This window comes from Centropristis striata, chromosome 7 (assembly GCF_030273125.1).
Source record: "Centropristis striata isolate RG_2023a ecotype Rhode Island chromosome 7, C.striata_1.0, whole genome shotgun sequence".
In the NCBI taxonomy this organism is placed as follows: domain Eukaryota; kingdom Metazoa; phylum Chordata; class Actinopteri; order Perciformes; family Serranidae; genus Centropristis; species Centropristis striata.
In genome coordinates, this window is record NC_081523.1 from 34208113 (window position 1) to 34229531 (window position 21419).

At 38.0% G+C, this 21419-nt stretch overlaps 2 protein-coding genes across 2 annotated transcripts; one reads left to right on the plus strand and one right to left on the minus strand.

Annotated features, from left to right (window-relative positions):
- Positions 1–887: 887 nt before the first annotated feature.
- On the plus strand, positions 888–16514 carry LOC131974866 (GTPase IMAP family member 8-like). Its single transcript, XM_059337358.1, has 4 exons — positions 888–1351; positions 3254–3339; positions 11546–11605; positions 13086–16514. Exons 2-4 carry the CDS (start codon positions 3318–3320, stop codon positions 15470–15472), a joined length of 2469 nt encoding a protein of 822 aa, XP_059193341.1. The 5' UTR covers positions 888–1351; positions 3254–3317; the 3' UTR covers positions 15473–16514.
- A 1278-nt stretch (positions 16515–17792) lies between these two features.
- On the minus strand, positions 17793–21018 carry LOC131975311 (actin, cytoplasmic 1-like). The gene is made up of 8 exons (XM_059337943.1): positions 20893–21018; positions 20680–20808; positions 20301–20411; positions 20086–20170; positions 19806–19967; positions 19490–19681; positions 19012–19193; positions 17793–18256 (listed from the first exon to the last, which is right to left on the minus strand). The coding sequence occupies exons 1-8, from the start codon at positions 21013–21015 to the stop codon at positions 18113–18115; spliced, it is 1128 nt and encodes a 375-aa protein (XP_059193926.1). The 5' UTR covers positions 21016–21018; the 3' UTR covers positions 17793–18112.
- Positions 21019–21419: the final 401 nt, after the last annotated feature.

Below are 21419 nucleotides of genomic sequence, written 5' to 3' on the forward strand. Positions count from 1 at the left end.
AATATTTTTTGTTCAACCCCTGAATATCACATATATAAGCTAATGCAAGTCAATGGCTGGTTTGTGTGGAAATGTTCTCTGTTTCCCCAGCAGGTGGCACTCTAACAGCAAGTGTTAAACTTGTTGGAGGTCTGTAAGTATTTGACTGTCATTTTTATTTTCGCCACCAATATAATAACCAAAGATTGAAATGTGTCATGGGTAGACCAACAGAAATATGATATTTTATATGAGGATAAAGAATCCACTGCACACTTTATAACTGACACCAACATGTTTTCTGTACTGACAGATTGTGTCAATTCTGTATCACCATGAAACATTTGACATTTGTGTTTTTATATAGTTCTAGGTCTGTATTAAAACACACTTTATGCTCAACAATTTTAATGTGAAAACATCCAGTGTGACTAACTTTGGCCAGAGTTCATAGAAATATGAATTATATCATACATTATATAAGGAAGATACACTTAGTTTAACCTCCAACAGATACAAATCACAATACTTATTTACATGCATTGCAATCATGACTTAAGGTTGAGTATTGATATCTCATCTGAATATTTTTACTTTTAAAAAGCATGGCATTAAATGGCAATCATCCAAAAAAAAAATGGCCAGTGTTCAGAAACTTTACAAGGTAATATTCTGATTATTTAAATCAGTTGTATGTGTTTAAAGTTACAGATGGAAGCTCAGCATGTGATTGTTAATTAGTGTTTTGTATTTTGCTGTTGGCAGTTCCTATCAATCTTTAATTTCAGTCAGTCTGTGAAGGACTTCATGTGGTTGCTGATGCAGTTTTCTGTGTCACAAATTGATCCAAACAGAAATTTTTTTTAGTAAATACAGTCAACCCTCACCATCAATGAGACATTTATCATAATATTTGCTCAAAACTGATCTGAAAAAACAAAACAAACAAAAAAACACCAGCATTGTCCAAAAAAAAGCCTCACAAACATCATATTTCTTGCAGGTTGTTTACTCTCATTACGTTTTAAAATGTTTTGTTCTTGTGGTTGTATTTCCACCACCTGTATGATCATAATCATCTTCTGCTTTATTTAAGAAATGCCTCTTTTGTGTGTTTAACTGTTTTGTCCAGCAGGCTACGCTGTAACACCAGCTAGAGATTGTTTGAACTACTACTACTAAAAAAAATTATATCAGCACGATTCGTTTGACAGGGAAATGTTTTTAACCTGTTTAAATGGACGTTGACTAGATACTTTGAGCAACGTTTGAGTTTTCTGGATAGATCTGGAGAAAACTTTTTCTTAAATTGTGAACTTTCTTTACTTTCACTTTCATCGTCATGAAGTTATGACGCAGCAAGAAACGGCAGGTAAGAAAGTCTTCCAAACTAAATTCAAACAGATGAACAGACTCGGTGCTGGTTGTTAAACATGTCGATGGAACATGAGGCTTGTTGTAATATAGTTCACTAAGTAATTAAACTGATCGTTGGTGGTTGTCCTACGGGTTTTGGGGGGAGGGGGTGGACAGCTCGCAGTGACGCTTGTAAAACTGCGATAACAAAATCATAATTGAAAATAAAGCTTTGAATTAATATCCCTCATATTATATATGATGTGGTTAACACTAGTCTGCAGACTGACTGTTCAGCTGATACAAAACTAAACAGAAAATACATTTTGTCTCGACTGAATCCGGTGATTTTACAGTATTTTTGGAAGATTAGAGGCCTAACACGTTTTTTTTTTTTTTTTTTTACAGCTTTTCTCAGTTAATTTTAAAATCTGTTTCAATAAAATATTGCTATGGTTGTGCTGAACAGACCCATTGTTGGTGAAATATATTTAAGATTACTACAGCTACAGCTAAGAAGCCCCCAGAAGTGTTGGAATTATAATTTACCTGTGAGAAAAAGACAACCAAAAAAGAAATATTCAGGAAGTTAAAAAAAAAAAACAGCACACTGCTTATTCATTTATAATTCTCCATTTGACACTGCCAAGCCAAAATTATGAATCCGCTGTTATGTTTTTCTTCAATTGTAATTAAGATATGAACAGTATAATTCAGATTCTAAATGTATTATTTGCACTTCCTCATGTGGTGTGTTTTGACTTCATCTTTGCTTCTGTTGTTTTGACTCTCAAATGTACGTTGCCTTGGATAAAACCGTCTGCAAACTACATGGTAGAATTGATGTAGAAGTATTTCTGTTTCAATTAGTTTTGACCCCATGAGAAGAGTAAATCATCCAATCTTCCTTTGGTCAGTGTATTTTTTATTTTTTTGCCTGATAGGGGAGAATACTGTTGGGACAGAATTAGATGTTTTTTTCAGTCCAGATAAACTTCAATCATGGTGCAGCTAGGCTCTTAATATTGTGTATCTTAAACCTTCTGCAGTTAACTCAGTGGTGATATTGAACAGCTTTAATCTGTTATTGGTCAGTCCACAGTATATTCCAACAGTGCTGACCCGTCGACTAACCTTCTGTTTATATTGTGAAGTTTGAAGAATATCTTTGCTAAGGCAACACGTTTACCTTTTAATTACATCTTGAAACGGTCTCATAAAAGCAAAAATTTCAGTTTGAGTTAAGGTGTTAGTTTAAGTTTGGAAAGTTCGCTGTACATTTCTGAGGACACAGCAGGTTTATTTTGTGTCCGTCTGTACACAATTTTTGGTAAATCATGTAATTTTTCACAAGATGTTCACAAAACTGCCCTCCTGTTTTTTGGGAGCATGTGGCCAGTAATTACAAATTTCACCTTTATGCTTCATAAGACTCTGGCTTAATGATGACAATTTGGAGAAAGGATCAACATTTTTTCTTGACTTTGAAATGGTTGTGTATATTGACTGAAGGAATGACAGCAGGGCTCTTCCAAAGCAGATGTTTTGTTAATTAATCGTTACTTTCGTCAAGGGGAAATTGATTTGCCACATTTCAACATTGACACAAGTCATAAACACATCAAGGAAATAGTGTACACACAATAAATACTTTCTGCACTTACTACTACAATATAAATGCACAACACTGGAACAAGCATGCCTACCTGATAGCCTGATAACGTTCAAAGTCTGTGTCACATGAGTCTTGAATTGTGCAATAAAAGTGGTATTGGACCATAAAGTTCAGACACCTAAAGGCTTCAGTCGTCAATGGCATGAAGTAGCATGTTGCTAACTGGGACGAGCACAACAAGAAGTGCAGCTCTGGGTTGTTAAAAGTGTCCTGGAGACTGATTTTGTACTTTTGTGTTTGAAGGGTTTCAAAACTTCCCGTTGGTCTCCAGCTGAGCGTCCTCTGGTGCTCCTGGGACATTGACAGCATGGCAGCTGATGTAGCATCTGGTAAGTACAATCAGATTTACAGCAAATCACTGTTCAGAGGTACTATGTTTCATGTAAAAATGTAAAATGGCTCGATCCTTATGCAGCAACACTATTTTCCCTCTGAGCAGACAAAATGTTTCTGCTCAAAACTCAGTTTTCAGACCAAATGTCTACCACTAGATGGAGACACAGCATGTAATATCTGATAGAAGGTAACTGCAACTGGCTGTTGGTTTATTTTCCTCTGTAAAAAAAAATGTCACTATGTTTTAAGGTAATTTGTGATTAAGGTACTAATTTGTGGGAGACCGTCAGTACTTTTCCTTTGGAGTAACAGCTTCATCAAATGTAAGCACAAACAATTCATTCAACATTATCTACAACATCAAAACACTCTCTGCAGTAACTATCTAACAGCATCTTCAACTGTTAATCAGACGAAGGGCTAATAAACAACTTTTCAACCAATTTCTTTGATAGTATTTAAAATATTAATAATGTAACATTCTGCTTACCTTAAGATGAATTCCATACAGTGGTATATTTCTCTTGTGTCTTTTCCATTTTCAGTTGATCTTGAAGCTTTGTGCCCCGTGATATTTAATATATCCGATCCGAGAGCAGTTTTCAGACATAAGAACTGTAACAGCACGTTTTAGCCGTTGTCTGGGCAAACTGACTTGTTCGTAAATGTTTGAACTATTAACATAACATTGAACTTATCATTGAATTTATCTTAAAATGATTTTTGTACTGTGGTATAATCCTCAGGAACAATGTTTTCTTTTTTCCATTTGCAGTTCAACTTGATTCTTTTTACCTCGCAACATTTTATATAACTGAGGGTAAAGTTTTCATCAATGAACTGTCAAAGCAGATTTCATAAACCATAAACATAACTCTCAACGTCTTGGAGTTAGAGGTACGAAGTTAAACTTACCTGTTACTTCTTAACCTTTGCTCGTAATGTTACACTCTGTGAAAGGCAGATTATCTACTGCAAAAACCCAACCACTCTCTGTAGGTCTTTTATTATGTATCCATCTTCAAGTGTTAATCAGACCTTGGACTGATAATTGACTTTTACCCATTGTTTTAAATAGTTGAACTATTTAGGGAGCATTGAATTTACCTTATGATGAACTTATCTTTAGATGAACTTACCTTTAGATGAACTTACCTTAAAATGAACTTACCTTAGGATGAACTTACCTAAAGAAGAACTTACCTTAGGATGAATTTATCTTAAGATGAACTTACCTGAAGATGAACTTACCTTAAGATGAATTTACCTGAAGATGAACTTATCTTAAGATGAACTTACCTGAAGATGAACTTATCTTAGGATGAATTTCCTACAGTGACATAATCCTGAGGGATGGTGTATTTTTTTCCATTTGTAGCTGAAATTGATTCTTTCTGCTTGCAACAATTAATATCTTGATGAAGGTAGAGTTTTCACACTTTCTGAACTGTCATGACAGAGTTCATAAACTGTAAACAATAATTCTTGGTTTCCCAACAATTAAACTTACCTGCTGAAACATTAAACATACTTTTAAACATACTCTTATAACCATTGTCAGAAACGTTATACTCAGTCAAAGGCAGTTTTTCTACTGCAAAAACTCCATTACTCTTCTCTGTCCATCTATCTATCTATCTATCTATCTATCTATCTATCTATCTATCTATCTATCTATCAAACTGTAACCAGTATTTCTAAACATCTTTGAGTTTCAAAATTAAACATACCCGTTGTAACGTTAAACATAATCAGTTAGCTATTGTTTGTAACATTATACTCAGTGAAAGGCAGATTTCTACCTCAGAAAATCCAGAACTCTTCTCTCTGTCTGTTAGCAGCTGATTTTTTTCCCGTCTTATCCACAAAGTGGAATCCCTAACAGGGCCACTAGCTGCAGTAGCTTTGATGTGAAATTACACTCCTAGCCAAGAAATTTGCATCATTACTTCATTAAATCATCACGTTAATAGCTGTGAACTTGGATCTCTCTCACTTAAAATACATACACATCTGCAGTATCTATCTAAAAATATCAACAGCACCTATCTAACATTATCAGTATACAATATGTATCCATCTTTGAGTGTTAATCAGACATGGGACTGATAATTGACTTTGCAACGTTGTTTTTGAATATTAATAATGTGCCATTAAACTTACCTTAAGATACATTTCATACGGTGGTGTAATCCTCAGGGACAATGCTTTTTTCCCCCTTCATTTGCAGTTCAATTTAATGCTTTTTTCCACACAGTTGTCATGGCAGATTTGATCTTTATTTAAACTTTAGCCATTTATTGTCAACCTCAGAGAGTTTTCTGAAAAACTAAACTTACCTGTCACCTGTTAAACATACTCTCTTAGCTGTACAATATACTTTCACAGTTTTTTACTAAAAAAATAAAATAAAAACACTCTTCTCGTATGTCTGTTAGCAGCTTATTTGTCTTATTTGTCTCATTCACAGTGTGGGACCTCAAACAGGACTACTATCTGCAGTAGATTTAAATATCTCAATTATCTATCATTATTCTAAAATGTTTATGTTACTAGCTGTTGACTAAGACCTCCAGTGTGTTCAGGGCTGAGCAGCAGATATTCTAAAACTACTGAAAGTGTTTAACCTTTGCTTTTAGCTCAGCAGCCAAGTGGAGACTGAAAACTGTCTGCAGGATAAGCTGGGTTTAACATGAGAGGTGCTGTAGCTAAAGCGGACAACTTAAAATACTTAAAATGGTAATGACAAACTACCACTTTTCAATGTCAAGATATATATTTTCAAGAATTACAATAAAGATACAAGTAGGCTATATGCAGCTGCAGCTGGTCTAGAGAGCTGAAGTGAAACTGGGTATTCTGTAGGTGTAGTTGTGGATTGTGTGTGAGTTATTTCTACTATTTTCTGCGGAGAAAAAATAAAAAAGGCCTGTTTGAAACTTACCTTATCCTGAAGTAGTCTGGAACCCCCTCAATGGCTCCACCAGGGACGGCCATTTCAGGATCCAGCGTCGTTCCCTCAACGTGTTTCCCTCGACAGTTTGATCGCTAAAATGCAGTGTAGCGAAGGTAAAACAAAAAGGAGGAGTTAACTTTGGAAAAGTACTGGTTACCTCATACTGCTGAAATCTCATTTTAACCTTTACAGAATGCATTTGTTGCACAGAAAAATGATTTTGGTGTTTTCCTCCATCTTTAACACTGTGTTAATGTAAGGAAGGGATACTAGGATAAATCATTACAGCCACGTATAACTCTTTCACCTTTTTTTATAATTTACACACAAAAAAGTGCAATTTCACATCATTTGGACCATTGTTATTACTATATATGTGCAAAAAGAGTTGGAAAAGAGGAACATATAATAAATAAACAACTAAAATTAACTTTAAAAATCCAAAATAAGTAATTTAGTTAGTTTTGATGCTTCTCACGTTTATTTTATGTTCATTCTGCTTCAGTGGTGCAACACAGATAGCTAGCAAAACTAGCAAAAGGTATTAACAAGTTATAAACTGTACTGTGGAAAATTATCTAAATATAAGAGTTATTTTTTCATATTATATTGATATCCAGATAGAAACAAACCTTTTAACATATCATTAGCAGTTAAACTCCATTAATTTAAAATCAATTACTGTTAAAACAGAGCTTAAAGTGAACATCCTATAAAGAAAATGTTCTACAATGAAGAATGAATGAAAAAGATTAATTAAAACTTCTCAATTAGCATGCTCATTCAAACTACATCCCACATGGTAACAGCTAGCTAGAAAAAAAAAAATATCAGAAGTTGTTAACAAGTTAAACACTGTGTCATGTGGAAAATAATGGGAATATTTTAGGAGATAACTGCTTAGTCTGTATTTACAAGGCCATATGCAGAGACAAACAAACCTTTTACAATTTCATAAGCAAACAAACTCGATTTATTCCTTAATAAATGCATTGCTTTGCTGAATAAATCCATCAATGTGCCATGTGGTGAATTAGCTAGCTAGCAAGCTAACTGAATGGTAACAGTAGTTTCAAAGTGCGTGCCAACAGTGTAGGCTGTGTGCAAACTGAGGCTTAAAGCTAACAATATATAAAATAAATGTTTTACAATGAAAAATGAACAGAAAATGTAAAACTTCTCAATAAGCATGCTCAATCAAGCTACATCCCACATGCTAACAGCTAGCTAACAAAAACTATCTGCTGGTTAACTGACATAAAAATATAAAATGTTCATCCCATATAGTTAATACTTACTTAAAAGCCTGAAGTCCTCTGGCTGATATTATCTATGCATGTGATGGAGAAGTGCTGCTGAATGCAGTGCAGCTCACAAATCAACACAGCCAGCAGACTGTTAACCCAAACATAGTGTTGCCTTTTTAGGCATTTACTATTAAATGACAAAAATCCCCTATAAAGTGTCTTAAAGTGTTAAGATTTAGTATATTAGCTGACTTTCAGTTAATCAGATGAATAATATTAACAGTTAACTGACCAGGTGGAGGAGTTAACACAGAATTTAATTAATAAGAAATATTAAGCCTGAAAGCTATGTCATTCATAAAAATTACTTTAAATAGTTCTTTTAAACACGGCTAAGACTGTAGAGAGTTTTAAAAATGTATGTATCTCTGTCTTTTAAATGGTTTAACTTCATGACTGCAGGTCAGAGTCCAGACAGTTCCAGTTTAAACCAGTTTAACATCTTAGCTAACTCACCAAGCTAAAACTATCTTTGCTAGGCGCTAGCTAACTCTCTCTTTAGCTAACAAAGTCTTTCATGAACATTAAAACTTAAATATTAACAGTGTTTAAAACTACAGTCATATGTTTAGACAGTTTAATATAAATATTACCTGTTAAATGATTTAATATCCAAGACAGTGCTTCAGTTCACACAGTTCCAGTTTAAACCAGTTTAACAGTTTAGCTAACTCACCAAGCTAAAGCTAGCAACCTGTCTTAGCTAGGCGGTAGCTAACTCTTACCTTTAGCTAACAATAGCTAACTATGTAATTTATAATAGTTGTTTAAACACTGTTAAATTCAACTTTTAGAGTTTTAAAATTGGATGTATTAATCCATTAAATGTTTTAACGTGCAGACAGTTCCAGTGTAAACCAGTTTAACAGCTTAGCTAACTCAGTAAAGCTATCTTTGCTAGCCACTAGCTTGCTCTTCCCTTTAGCTAACAAACTCTTTCATGAACATGAAAACTTAAATCTTAACAGTGTTTAAAACTACTGTGACAGTAGTTACGTTTTAGGTTTTAACTTCATGACTCCAGGTCAGAGTCCACAAAGTTTCAGTTTAAACAGGTTACCAGTTTAGCTAACTCCCCAAGCTAAAGCTAGCAAGCTAAGCCTGTCTTAGCTAGGCGCTAGCTCTCTCTTACTTTAGCCAACATTAGCCAGCTATGTCATTGTCATTCATAATAGTTGTCTATTAAAAAAACTGTTATTGTTGAGAGATTAAAAAATGTATTTATTAGGGACCAAGCACTGAAAGTGCGAGGACCCTATAGTAATTGGTCCGTCTATTATTATTATTATTATTCCGGGTAATCAATCGCCTTTTTGGGGCCTTTCTCATATTAAAAAACTCACCACTTTTGGAACGACAGTCGACTTCGTAATAGCTGCTAAAGGACCCAAGTCGACAGGGCAGGTTTTGCACGAGCCACTAGGGCCAAACACAATTATCTCTGACAATTTCAGTTTAAACAGTTTAACAGCTTAGCTTACTCATCAAGCTAAACCTGTCTTTGCTAGAAGCTAGCTAACTCTTAGTTTAGTTAACATTAACTAAGTCTTCATAAACATTAAAACTTAAAAATGAACAGTAGTCAAAACAACTGTTACAAGTTAAGAGGGTTTTTAAATGGATTAATTTCCCAGAAAATCATCCATAGTCCAGACAGTTCCAGTTTAAACTAGTTTAACAGTTTTAGTTATCTCTACAAGCTAAATCTGTTTTGCTAGGCGCTAGCTAACTCTTACTCAAGCTAACAACATCTTTCATAAAAATTTAAAATAAAATCTGACCAGTGTTTATGTCTACAGTTACAGCTTTAGTATTTTTTAAAAATGATTTAACTCCATGACTGCAGGTTTAATTACACAAATGATTTCAGTTTAACCCTTGTGCACCCTTAAGTAAGTTTTTTGCACATTTGATCCTCTAATTTGAGCATAAAATTATGTTTTACGAATTAATTTCTTTTCAAACTAAGCTTTTGATTTGAAACATTTTTTCAATTATCCATCATATGACATCCTCTATATGGCTGAGGGCTTCATTATATGCTGTTTCAATGAGGCTTTCTCCTGTTGCATTTCAAATCAAATCAAAATTACTTTATTTATCCCTGAGGGGAAATTTAGTCAGTCTGGTAGAATCTCTTCAGTCTGGTAGAGCCTTCCACTGCTGTTTTTTTGGTCTATAAAGGTGTTGTGTAGCGGATGACCCGGGTATTTCAAGATGGCCTCGAACATCTTGACAGTGCATCTCTCTACCACCTCCTCCCGTTTGTCCAACCTGGCTCCAACCAGAACCAGCTCTGGCTTTTGAACATAATGAGTCTTCCAGCTCCAGCTAAAGTGAAGACTTGGAGGAGGAGGAGGCCGCTGCTGATATGGGCTCCAACCCCTGAAGAGACTGTAGTTGTGTGTCGTTGATGAATGTTTAGTTAGTAGTTTTATATGACTGAGGAGTAATGAGCAGTCTCAGTGAGTGATTCGGTCATTTTCACGCAGTACGTTCCCACGTCACATGGCAGTTTTATCAGCTCAGTCAGAACAGGAAACAGAAATGAATAGTTTGCGACTTAACTATGAGTCTTCAAGTTTGAGTCCCTCATTCATTTGTCACGTGACAGCTGTAGAGGCTCAGCCACATGGCTGTGGGATGAGCAGTAGGCACAGTGGTTCGCTCACGATTGGTGATTCATACCGATCGGTCTTCTGTTCTTTTGTCACGTGACAGCTACCTAGTCACTGTAGAGGATCTAAATGATGTGTTCACAATAACAATGCTGCGCCAACTAGCATCCCAGTGGTCCCAGTACTGTACAGTCCCTGGTTTTCACATGGTTAAAATTGGTTGTGACATTTGTGTATAATACTTTGTCAACTGAAGCAAACCGTGTTGCCTTCAGTGTTTGAGAACTGTGCTCTTTTCTTACATTGGCCTCAAGAGGGCTACAGCTCTGCACTAGTTAAAATGAACGAAATTACTTGACTTGAGTTTACCGTTCGAGGGTAAGTGATCTTAGCCCAGTGCATCAACAGAGAGACAAGATGGCTGCCATCCGGGGTTTGTGGGATTTTTGGAGCACCCCCCTCCCCCTCAATCCCAATCCCTAGTTGCCTCAATGATGGCCTGAAGACACAGCATACCACGTAAACCAGCAGCAGCCACACTGATGACACAGGTCCAAGGCCAAGAAACAGAGCAAAAGACCCAACCCCTGACAACTGGTCCAGACCACTGGGTCCAGACCTTTCGCTGTCGTGTGCAAAATGTGCATTGCTTGCGCCTCTTAAGGGCCAGCTACTGGCAAAAGAGGCCAAGGGCCAAATGCAGCAAGTATTCATGCAAAGTACATGTGAAAATGATCTGCAGCTTTAGCTCCACTGGCTTAACTCTCTCACTGACACACAGACACAAATTGTTTCATATTTTGTGTTTTAATTATTTAAAACATTTTGATTTACATTTCTAAAATGGCATTAAAGAAATGCATGGAAATGTTATAGTTATGATCAGAACTAATGTTGGTCAAAAGATTTAATGCTTTGAAAGTGAAAAAAAAATTTAATATATAATATTTTTAAATCACTTTTTAAGAAGTGAACATTTTTGCACTAAGGATAAAAGGTGGGGTATTTTTTTACAAACTCACACTGCTCAAAAATTAATAATGCATTTAAATCAGTGTTGTTGTGATGTATCCAAGGGTCTAATAATCCCCCCCCAAAAATTCCAGTTTGCACTTAGTATATTATTACAACTTTGATTCTGCAGAAGCTGGGACACTGAAAAATGTAATTAAAAACACACAATGCAAAGATATTAACTGGTATCAATGGACATATTTTTACATTATCATTGTTACACATCTTTTTTTTTTTTTACTATCTCAAAACTATAAATGAATCTTAAAGGTGACTGAGGTTTGGTCTTTCTCTTTTCTTCCAGAAGGAATGAAGGCGAGGCCGCTGAGTCACAGCAGCAGCTGTCCGATTCTTCCTCCTTCAAGTGAGTTCAACTAATCTGCGTCTGTTTAGGTGTTTTTTTGAGTTATCCTAAAACTGGAACATGCTGGATCATACCCAGGACTTTAAACTGAAGCTTAAATGAGCTAATTTCCAGATACAAATTATGATGATTTGAATTTAGTGAATGAAATCCAAATCAATTTACAGTTTCTGTTATTGGACCAATGGTATGCGCAAATGTTTATTTATTATCTAATTGTTGATTTAATGAATTAAGTTAATTTTGATTTGTCATTTAACAGGAGATTACAGCAGATTTACATATACAAGTATGAAGTGTTAATATTTGAATGTAAACTCAATCATTTGAAGTTAAATATAAATAATAATTTTCCAGAATGAATAATTACTTGATGTTGGAAGGTTTGGTAGTTAGAATATGTTTAAGGTGTCCCCGCAGCTTTATTAACTCCAGTTGTGCAGCGATAGTAAAAGTTGTTGTCTGTTTCTGACATTAACCACTCACAGGGAAACCCTTGATGTCTAATCCAAATACAACATCTAACTGCATTCAAAGGATCAACACAGTTTAAGCCATGTTTTGTGTTACAGTTTTTGCATCAAACATCATATGCTCTGGTTCATCATTTGTGCAAATCTGATGTTCTGATGCTGTGGCTCCATGTCAAGACCACATAAATCCATCTCAGATTAATGCGCCGAGTTTTACTTCTCAGTTGAAAAGAAATAGGAGCAAATCAAGCACAGAGTCAGAGCCTGGTCCATAGGGACACGAACATTTGGTCAGCAAGTTCAACAGAATATGGAAGACAGCTGAGACCTTAGAGTTTGGACAGGAATAATCACTTCTGCTTTCTCACCATTGAGCTGCAGGAAATTATCTGCCATCCAGTTTTATTTTAAAAGTTTAGGCAAATATTTAAAACTGCCAATTTTGCTCCATATCTAGACTTAAAATAAGATGATGCACAAGAGAATATCATCTGCATAGCAGCGTTAAGAGATACGTTTCAAAGTGTCTTATGTGTCAGGAGGAAATATTTACAAGGCAAACAGTATAGGGAAAATGACCAGACATACCCTACCCCCTGCCTAAGTCACGAGATTTACTGTATTGACTTATCGTTCGATATATAAAAATAGACACAATAGTTTTTTTCTGGACTCAATATAAATTTTCGTTTACATGTGTGACTTTTTGTGTCGTAGAACCCACTCCTGCATCACCACAAATCAGCATATCGTTTTTTTTTTACTTCAGTTGGAGCCGCTTAGCCAACACTAAGACTGGCTATTGCTAGACTAAGCAACTTGAAGATCGGCCGGTAATTTCAGGGTAGAGACTTAACTTTGATAACACAGCTGGAAGGTGAGTCCAAGTTATGGATGACTGAAAGCTTTTCTGCAGCTCCTGCAGTTAGACTTCATCAGAGTCCTGTTGGACTGGTCCTTTATCAGGTCACGGAGCCTCTTTCTAATGATTTTTTTTTTTTTTTCAGTGTCTGAGCTGAGAGTTGTTCTACTGGGGAACAGTTGGTCTGAGAGGAGTTCAGTGGGTAACTTCATACTGGGAAAGACTGCGTTCAGCACTGAGAAAGAAGCAGTCCACTGTGTGACAGTCAGAGGACCGCTGGAGGAGAAAGAAATAGTTCTCATCAACACTCCAGATCTGCTGCATCCCAACATCTCTGAACACAAACTGACAGAGCATGTAGAAAACTGTGCAAGATTCTCTGCTCCTGGACCTCATGTGTTCCTGCTGGTTCTACAGCCTGAAGACTTCACTGAGGAACACAAACTGAGACTCTGCAGAGTCCTGAAACTCTTGAGTTACCAATCTTTTGATCATTCATTGGTTCTGATATTACCACCCACAGAGGAGAGTTCAGCTATCATGGGCAAAGATGAACCAGACCAGGCACTAAAAGACATGATAATGAAATGTAGATACAGATATCTGAAGCAGGAGAACCTTGAACTTCCGGAGCTGTTAACACGTTTGGGCCAAACTGCAAAGGAGAACAATGGAGAGCATGTCAGCTGTGATATATTTGACGATGCAGGTTTGACAATGACACCAACGTCAAGAAACAACACGCCAGCTTTAAACGTGGTTCTGTGTGGGAGGAGAGGAGCAGGGAAGACCTCAGCAGCCATTTTAGGTCAGACAGACCTTCATTCAGTCTCCAGCTCAGAGTGTGTTAAACACCAGGGAGAGGTGTGTGGACGTTGGGTTTCCCTGGTGGAGCTGCCTGCATTGAATGGAAAACCTCAGGAGGAAGTGATGGAGGAATCATTCAGGTGTATCTCCCTCTGTGATCCTGAGGGCGTCCATGCCTTCATCCTGGTCCTTCCTGTGGGTCCCCTCACTGATGAAGACAAGGGAGAGCTGGAGACCATCCAGAACACTTTCAGCTCTCGAGTCAATGACTTCACCATGATTCTGTTCACTGTGGAGTCAGATCCCACAGCTCCAGATGTTGTTAAGTTTATAAACAAAGACAATGGTATCCGAGAGCTCCGTCAGAGCTGTGGAGAACGATATGTTGTCGTCAACATCAGGGACCAGCAGCAGATCCCAGAGCTGTTGGATGCTGTGGAAAAGATGAGAGTTGAAGGATCCAGATGCTTCACAATGAAGATGTTGACCAAGTCTCAGATGAGGGAGGTTACGAGACTTAGAGCTGAACTGCAGGATGTGAAACAGAGTGCAATGGGAGGAGAGCCTCTCAGGATGGTGCTGATTGGGAAGACCGGCAGTGGGAAGAGTTCAACGGCAAACACCATTTTGGGCAAAAAGCATTTCAAACCCAGAATCGCCCCGAAGCCAGCGGATAAGTCTTGTAAGAAAGCAACAGGAGAGATTGATGGACGGCCTGCCATTGTCGTCAACACCCCCGGCTTGTTCGACACGACTCTGTCTGAGGATGAAATTGAACAGGAGATTAAAAAATGCATCAGCATGTTGTCTCCTGGACCTCATGTGTTCTTACTGGTGCTGCAGATCGGGAACATTACACAAGAGGAAAAAGACTCTGTGGAGCTGATCAAGAAGTATTTTGGCAAGAATTCAGGAGATTTCATCATCCTTATATTCACCAGAGGAGATGAACTGGAGGATCAGTCAATTGAGAGTTATATCGAAGATTGTGATGACTTTGTTAAAAAACTGATACATGACTGTGGAGGGAGATACCAGGTGTTCAATAACAAAGATCCTACAAACCGCACACAAGTCAGAGAGCTGCTGACCAATATCAAGACCATGGTGAAGGACAGTGGCGGCTACTACAACACTGAGCCCTTTGACGAGACAGAGGGATACACAAAAACACAAGTGGAGAGGATTTTGAAAGAGAAGGAAGAGGAGATGAAGAGAAAGGATGAAGACCTCAAGAGAAAGCATGAGGAAGATTTGAAAACACTGAGAAGCAAACTCAAAGAAGAGGAGAGAAAACTGAGAGCAAAACAGCTGCAGGATAAAGACGAAATCATCAACAAGGAGCGCGAGGAGAGAAAGAAAGAACGTGAGGAGGAGGATAAGAGACGGAAAAGGCAAGAGGAAACTCTGCGACAAGATTGGAGAAGAAAACTGGAGGCTTCTGAGAAGACAGTTCAAACAGAAAGAGAGCAAAAGGAAAATGCTGCAAAGAATCTGGAGCAGTTTAGAAAAGAGATGAAGAGAGATCGAGACGCCTGGGATAAGGAAAGGAAGGACTTCTGGGAACGAATACATCAGGAGGATAAACAGAGCCTGGAGGAGGAGAAAACCAGCCACAGGAAGCTCCAAGCGGAGTACCACTATAAGAGAAGAAAATGGACATATTCCATAGTTGGGCTGCTGTTGTTTTTATTGTTTCTCACATGTTATATCTTTCTGAGTTAGGCGCACACAAACTACAGCAATCACGAAAACAAAATGGCACAACTCACGTTTGAGGCTGATAAAGGATGCAAGTTTACAATGAAGGACAGATGCATTCTTCCACTCAACAGCCTGACTGACTAAACAGACTTCAAATCAAAGCTCCTAAATCCATGTTTTCTCAAATTCCAGTTCAATAAAAACTTTGGCTGTTTGTCCTATTGACTTTTAATTACAGTTGCTCATTTCCATGGCTGCTAACATTAGCATTGTTATTTATGTGCTTGGACCACATTTGTTGGACCCTTACGCCTCCTGGTTAGTAGGGCTCTTCTGGGCCTCATGGCCACAGATGCACTTTGCAGGACCAAACTTGATTGATTGTATGAAAGACTGATTCAGACCTGTAAAGGTCCAGGGTCAGGTCTCAGGTCCTGGAGTTTGGGTGGACCCATTAATTCCTCTAGCTGGTCGTATATTCACTCAAATATACTTGTAAAATGTAATATGTGATTTAATTATAAACTATTGACACTAGACTAGACAAGGGCATTTAAGTTATTGGCTCGATTGAGAGTTGGATAAGGAGATCCATATTGTATTTACTTATCTAACACACACTGAACACAATGCTTAAAGGTAATTGCTGTATAAATATGTGAATTACATAACAATTCCTTTGTTAGTCAAATGATCATTTTATGTGAAAATATATTTTTTGAAGTCTATTTATGCTGATTCTTCTTTGATGGATTAATTACTTAATTCACATTTTTTTCTGGGCTGCCTTTAAGCCATCATGTACAGAGATTGTTTTAAGACTTTTGTTCTTTTATACTTTTGTACTTTTTTATGAGTTTAACTTTTATGAGGAAGGTTTGTGTTTTGCTGACAGAGCTGGAGCTGCCTGTTTCCTGGTTTGTTTGCTTCATGTTGTTCACCTTCATGCCTTATTTTTCTCTCACTCTGGCACTCTGAGCAATGTTGCTGTTGCTCACATCACATGAATTTGTTTTGTAAATAACATTCATTAATAAATGGCTTCATGTTTGAGCTCCACCCAGGTGTGTGTTCTCCCTCCTTTATCGACTCCCTGAGCCAGTTGTTAAACTAAAATAATTAATTTCTGTCAATTTTAAACATTATATCTTACCATGTAAAATGTGAATATTTCTGCATAAATATTAATACATCTCTCCGTGTAATGCAAGTTCATCTGTCTTCAACCTGTGACGACAACATTTTGAAATAAGAGCTAATTGAGCTTTGTTATTTGATGACTCGTTTACAGTTACCATTTTTTGAAAATATTTTGAATACTATATTACTCTACTATTATTCTACTATAAGTATTACTTTGTACATTTTTACATAATAGTGCGGTTAAGCCAATAAAGGAACACAGTAATCTTTTTGTAATTGATGTTTATGTCAGAGGTGCTAGAGGTGGGAGGTGGTAGTGTTTCATTTCTATAATATTTACTCTACTTCTTGTACTTTATCTAATCATTTCATTTACACACCACATTTAACATTATTTACCAGTTTTCAGTGGAGATGGAAGATGTCTGACTTTTGTTGCTTTGTTACCTTTTTTGTCGCAGAAAACATTGTATCCAAATTCAAAGATGTATTTTGGTTTCAAGAGTGCAGGAAACTTTGACACTTGACCTGAACTTTGGAGGAAAATGTGATTTAATAGCCATACGATGGGGCAATTCCCCCAAACTAGAGCTTAATTTTCCTGAAGTTAAATTTCAAACACTTTTAAATATTTGTTTCATCTTTTTCTTTTTTCCACAGATTTGTTGTAAGGGCAACAAGATGTAGGTTTGACTTCAGAAGTCAAAATTTAACAAAATGTTTTCTTAATGTTTATTTGATGGTGCCATTGTTGGCTTTTCAAATGAATGTTGACCTTAGTCCAATAAAGTTTGTAATGTAATGTAAATTGTTGTATTAATACACAAATGCAGTTAAAATACACCAATGGCAATTCATAAAATGATACATCATACTTGGTATATTTGCAGTTTGAGGACTTTTTTCAAATACGGCATCTTGCCTGCAGGTAAAAATCTCCAATCAGAGAGCAGGGTAGGAGCCCGAGAGGTGAAAACACGGTTCACCTGTTAAATATTTACTTCTCGTGATAACGCTATACCAGAAGGAGACTTTGTAAGAAGAGTTTGTTATGAAAATAATCAACAAGATACCACCTGCTCGCTTTGTGCTTTATAAACCATCAATAGTGATATGGGGAAAAAAACATTTTTCAAGACTTTTTTTGTACAAAACACAGATTTTAACAATCGGATAAAAAACGACAATAGAGATCGTCAAAAATTGGCATTTTATTGACACTCCAGTGAGATATTAATACAGCTCTGCACATCATTATTTGGCTTCTCTCCGTTGATTTATTGCACGAGGGTGTTGAAGGCAGAGAGACACAAATATAACAAAGTGGTTAGTGGTCATACATCAGGTGGTGTGTTTATTGGAGGATCTGTCAGGACGAGATATTAAAATGTAAACAGTCGCTAAATTTCTTTGTTTTTAGCATCTCGCTTCTTTTAGTCCATTCACACAAGATTAGCTGGATGGAACAGTTGAAAAGCATGTTAGCTTCCTCGATGGTGGAGGAGGAGGTGGAGCTTTCTAGAAGCACTTGCGGTGGACGATGGAGGGGCCGGACTCGTCGTACTCCTGCTTGCTGATCCACATCTGCTGGAAGGTGGAGAGGGAGGCCAGGATGGAGCCACCGATCCAGACAGAGTATTTCCTCTCTGGGGGAGCGATGATCTGGAGGTGAGGAGAGAAAGAAGGGTAAGATGGGAAACAATGAAGGCAAATATATTTGATTAAAATTCATGAAAATTGGGTCAGGTTTTATCATACATCACTGCCAATGAATCTTTAAAATCAAATTTTTTTCAAGGATTTAATTGGCTTTTTTTTGGTTGAGGAGACATTTTACTATCAACAATGGCTGTCAAAGGAAGTTTTTAAAAAATCCATTCTTTGTGCCTATGTGCTATGGTTTGGTTTGTAGAGGTTGTCGGTTTGTATTGTCATGAAGAAACAACTTTAACTTTTTTTTACACGTTATTATAACTTTGATAACTTTTTATTGTGTCATCAATTTAAGTCAAGTTTTAGTGTGTCTTCAATTTTATGTTTTATTGTTTTAACATGTGTCATTAAGTTGGTAATATTTTCTAAATGCTCTGCATTCATTGGTAAGTCGATGAAAATGCTTCTTCATTTGCTTGTGTTTTGTTCTTTGGCCACCAAAGTCAACCACACACACACACACGCGCGCGCGCGCGCGCACACTTCTTTGTTATTGCTTGATGCTACAAAGTTAACCACAGTTGAGTTCTGTTAAAACTGATCTACAATCTATGGAGGACAGACATTTAGAAACGGTTACATTTTTATCCAATTCTCCAGAAAACTGAGAAACAAATTTGTCCACTGGGGCACTTTTTTATCTTATGGACCTATCCCTGAAACGTCATCTTTAATAAATCTGCAGGAACAAATTAAACCTGTACCTTGATTTTCATGGTGGGTGGGGCCAGGGCAGTGATCTCCTTCTGCATGCGGTCAGCGATGCCGGGGTACATGGTGGTGCCACCGGACAGCACGGTGTTGGCGTACAGGTCCTTACGGATGTCCACATCGCACTTCATGATGCTGTTGAAGGTCGTCTCATGGATGCCGCAGGACTCCATTCCTGAACACAACAAACATCAGGAGTGCTTAGAAATCTTTAGTACAGCATTTGTCGAACATTATTTATTTGAATCTGAAATTGTTGCCTCGGTCTAAAAACTTAAGAGATCTGGCTGCTGTTCGGTACGACCGTGTGATACTTGATGTTAGCCGAATCTGCTTTAATAAAAAAGAGAATTGCAGCTTGATCATTCCACTGAACTGACCAAGAATTCAAGGAATCAATTCAGGGAGATGAGGAAAAACAAGATACAATTCTTTCTAGCTGTAGTGAACAGGCCAACACTCGTTACTCACCAAGGAATGAAGGCTGGAAGAGCGCCTCTGGGCAGCGGAACCTCTCGTTCCCGATGGTGATGACCTGTCCATCAGGAAGCTCGTAGCTCTTCTCCAGGGAGGAGGAGGAAGCTGCTGTGCCCATTTCAGTCTCAAAGTCCAGAGCCACATAGCACAGCTTCTCCTTGATGTCACGCACGATCTCACGCTCAGCTGGAGTTAAAGAGTAGGAGTATTAACATTACTAAACGGACAAAGACGAGATGCAGAGATTTAGCTCTGTTTTTGAAGCTCCAGATTATAAATTTGAGCTTTTGTTTAAGGAGTTAAGTCGTACCAGTGGTGGTGAAGCTGTAGCCTCTCTCAGTGAGGATCTTCATCAGATAGTCAGTCAGATCTCTGCCAGCCAGGTCCAGACGCAGGATGGCGTGAGGCAGAGCGTAACCCTCGTAGATGGGCACAGTGTGGCTGACACCGTCACCAGAGTCCATCACAATACCTGCAGAACAAAACAGTTACAGAAAGGAAAAAAATATCAGCAAGCGTCATGGTCAATTCCCATTTGAGATTGAGATTTGAGAAGATGTTTAGAGAGATGTGTTTGTCTGAGTTCTCACCTGTGGTACGACCGGAGGCGTACAGTGACAGGACGGCCTGGATGGCCACGTACATGGCGGGACAGTTGAAGGTCTCGAACATGATCTGGACCAGAAAGACAAACAGGCGTCACTGTGGAAGCCACTGATGCTGCTTTACATAGAGAACGAAAACCCTGCAGCAAGTTCCCCAGTTCAATGTGTTCAAAGTGATTTTGACCAAAGCGTGCACACACCTGTGTCATCTTCTCCCTGTTGGCCTTGGGGTTGAGTGGAGCTTCGGTCAGCAGGACTGGATGCTCCTCAGGTGCAACACGGAGCTCGTTGTAGAAGGTGTGATGCCAGATCTGCAGCACAGGACAGTTTGTTAGAAATGCGTGAAGATCTATAATTGGCTGATACATGCTGGAAGATTCCCCAGGTAGCCAAATTGACCTGGCCCCTCATCGGGCCAAACTCTGCACGCCAGAAAGAAACAAGTCGGGCAGCGCTCAGTTGTCAACTTGGCTGATACTTGGGATGATATCAGCCCGAGAGCTGTGACTTACACTGAACCTGATGTGTATCTGAACTCTAGGTGTGTAAACTCAGGTACACGTGACGTAGTGTCCTCACCTTCTCCATGTCGTCCCAGTTGGTGACGATGCCGTGCTCGATGGGGTACTTCAGGGTCAGGATGCCTCTCTTGCTTTGGGCCTCGTCTCCCACGTAGCTGTCCTTCTGTCCCATTCCCACCATCACACCCTGTACACACACACACCTTTACAGTCACACAGTTTACCTGGCGGTTAGTCATGTGACTCACATCGTTCATGCTGGTGTTGGTACCTGGTGTCTGGGGCGACCGACGATGGAGGGGAAGACGGCGCGGGGGGCGTCGTCTCCGGCGAAACCGGCTTTGCACATGCCGGAGCCGTTGTCGACAACGAGGGCAGCAACTTCGTCATCCATGTCTGAAAGGAAACGTTTTATATCAAAATAATATTTTGATAAAATTCTGTTTGCAGCCTCTTAACTGTGGAGATTTCCTGTTTTTATATGCTTTATTATTAAACTGAATATTTTTTTGTTTTGGACGCATAAAGACACCAAAGTCTTTAAGAAACTGGAATGTTCTTTTTTGTTTGTTTGTTTTTACCATTTTTTCAAATACTTGAGGGCCTTTTAATGCCAGATATTTACACGAAAGACCCAAGAAACTCCCTGATACCTGTTGTTAGCTTGTTGGGAAGTGGCCGATAACGCCATAAATTTCCATCAACATTTGAATAGTAAAAAACTGGCAAACCCATTTTCAAAGGGGACCTCCTACCTCAAGATATTAAAATGGAAATTAGTTCTATGGTTATCCTAGA

Coding starts and splice junctions, on each gene's coding strand:
- LOC131974866 (XM_059337358.1), top strand. CDS start 3,318: ATGGCAGCTGATGTAGCATCTG. Junction 3,340..11,545: donor GGCAGCTGATGTAGCATCTG/GTAAGTACAATC, acceptor CTTTTCTTCCAG/AAGGAATGAAGGCGAGGCCG. Junction 11,606..13,085: donor TCCGATTCTTCCTCCTTCAA/GTGAGTTCAACT, acceptor TTTTTTTTTCAG/TGTCTGAGCTGAGAGTTGTT.
- LOC131975311 (XM_059337943.1), bottom strand. CDS start 21,015: ATGGATGACGAAGTTGCTGCCCTCGTTGTCGACAACGGCTCCGGCATG. Junction 20,412..20,679: donor ACTGGGACGACATGGAGAAG/GTGAGGACACTA, acceptor CCTGTGCTGCAG/ATCTGGCATCACACCTTCTA. Junction 18,257..19,011: donor CACCCACCATGAAAATCAAG/GTACAGGTTTAA, acceptor CCTCACCTCCAG/ATCATCGCTCCCCCAGAGAG.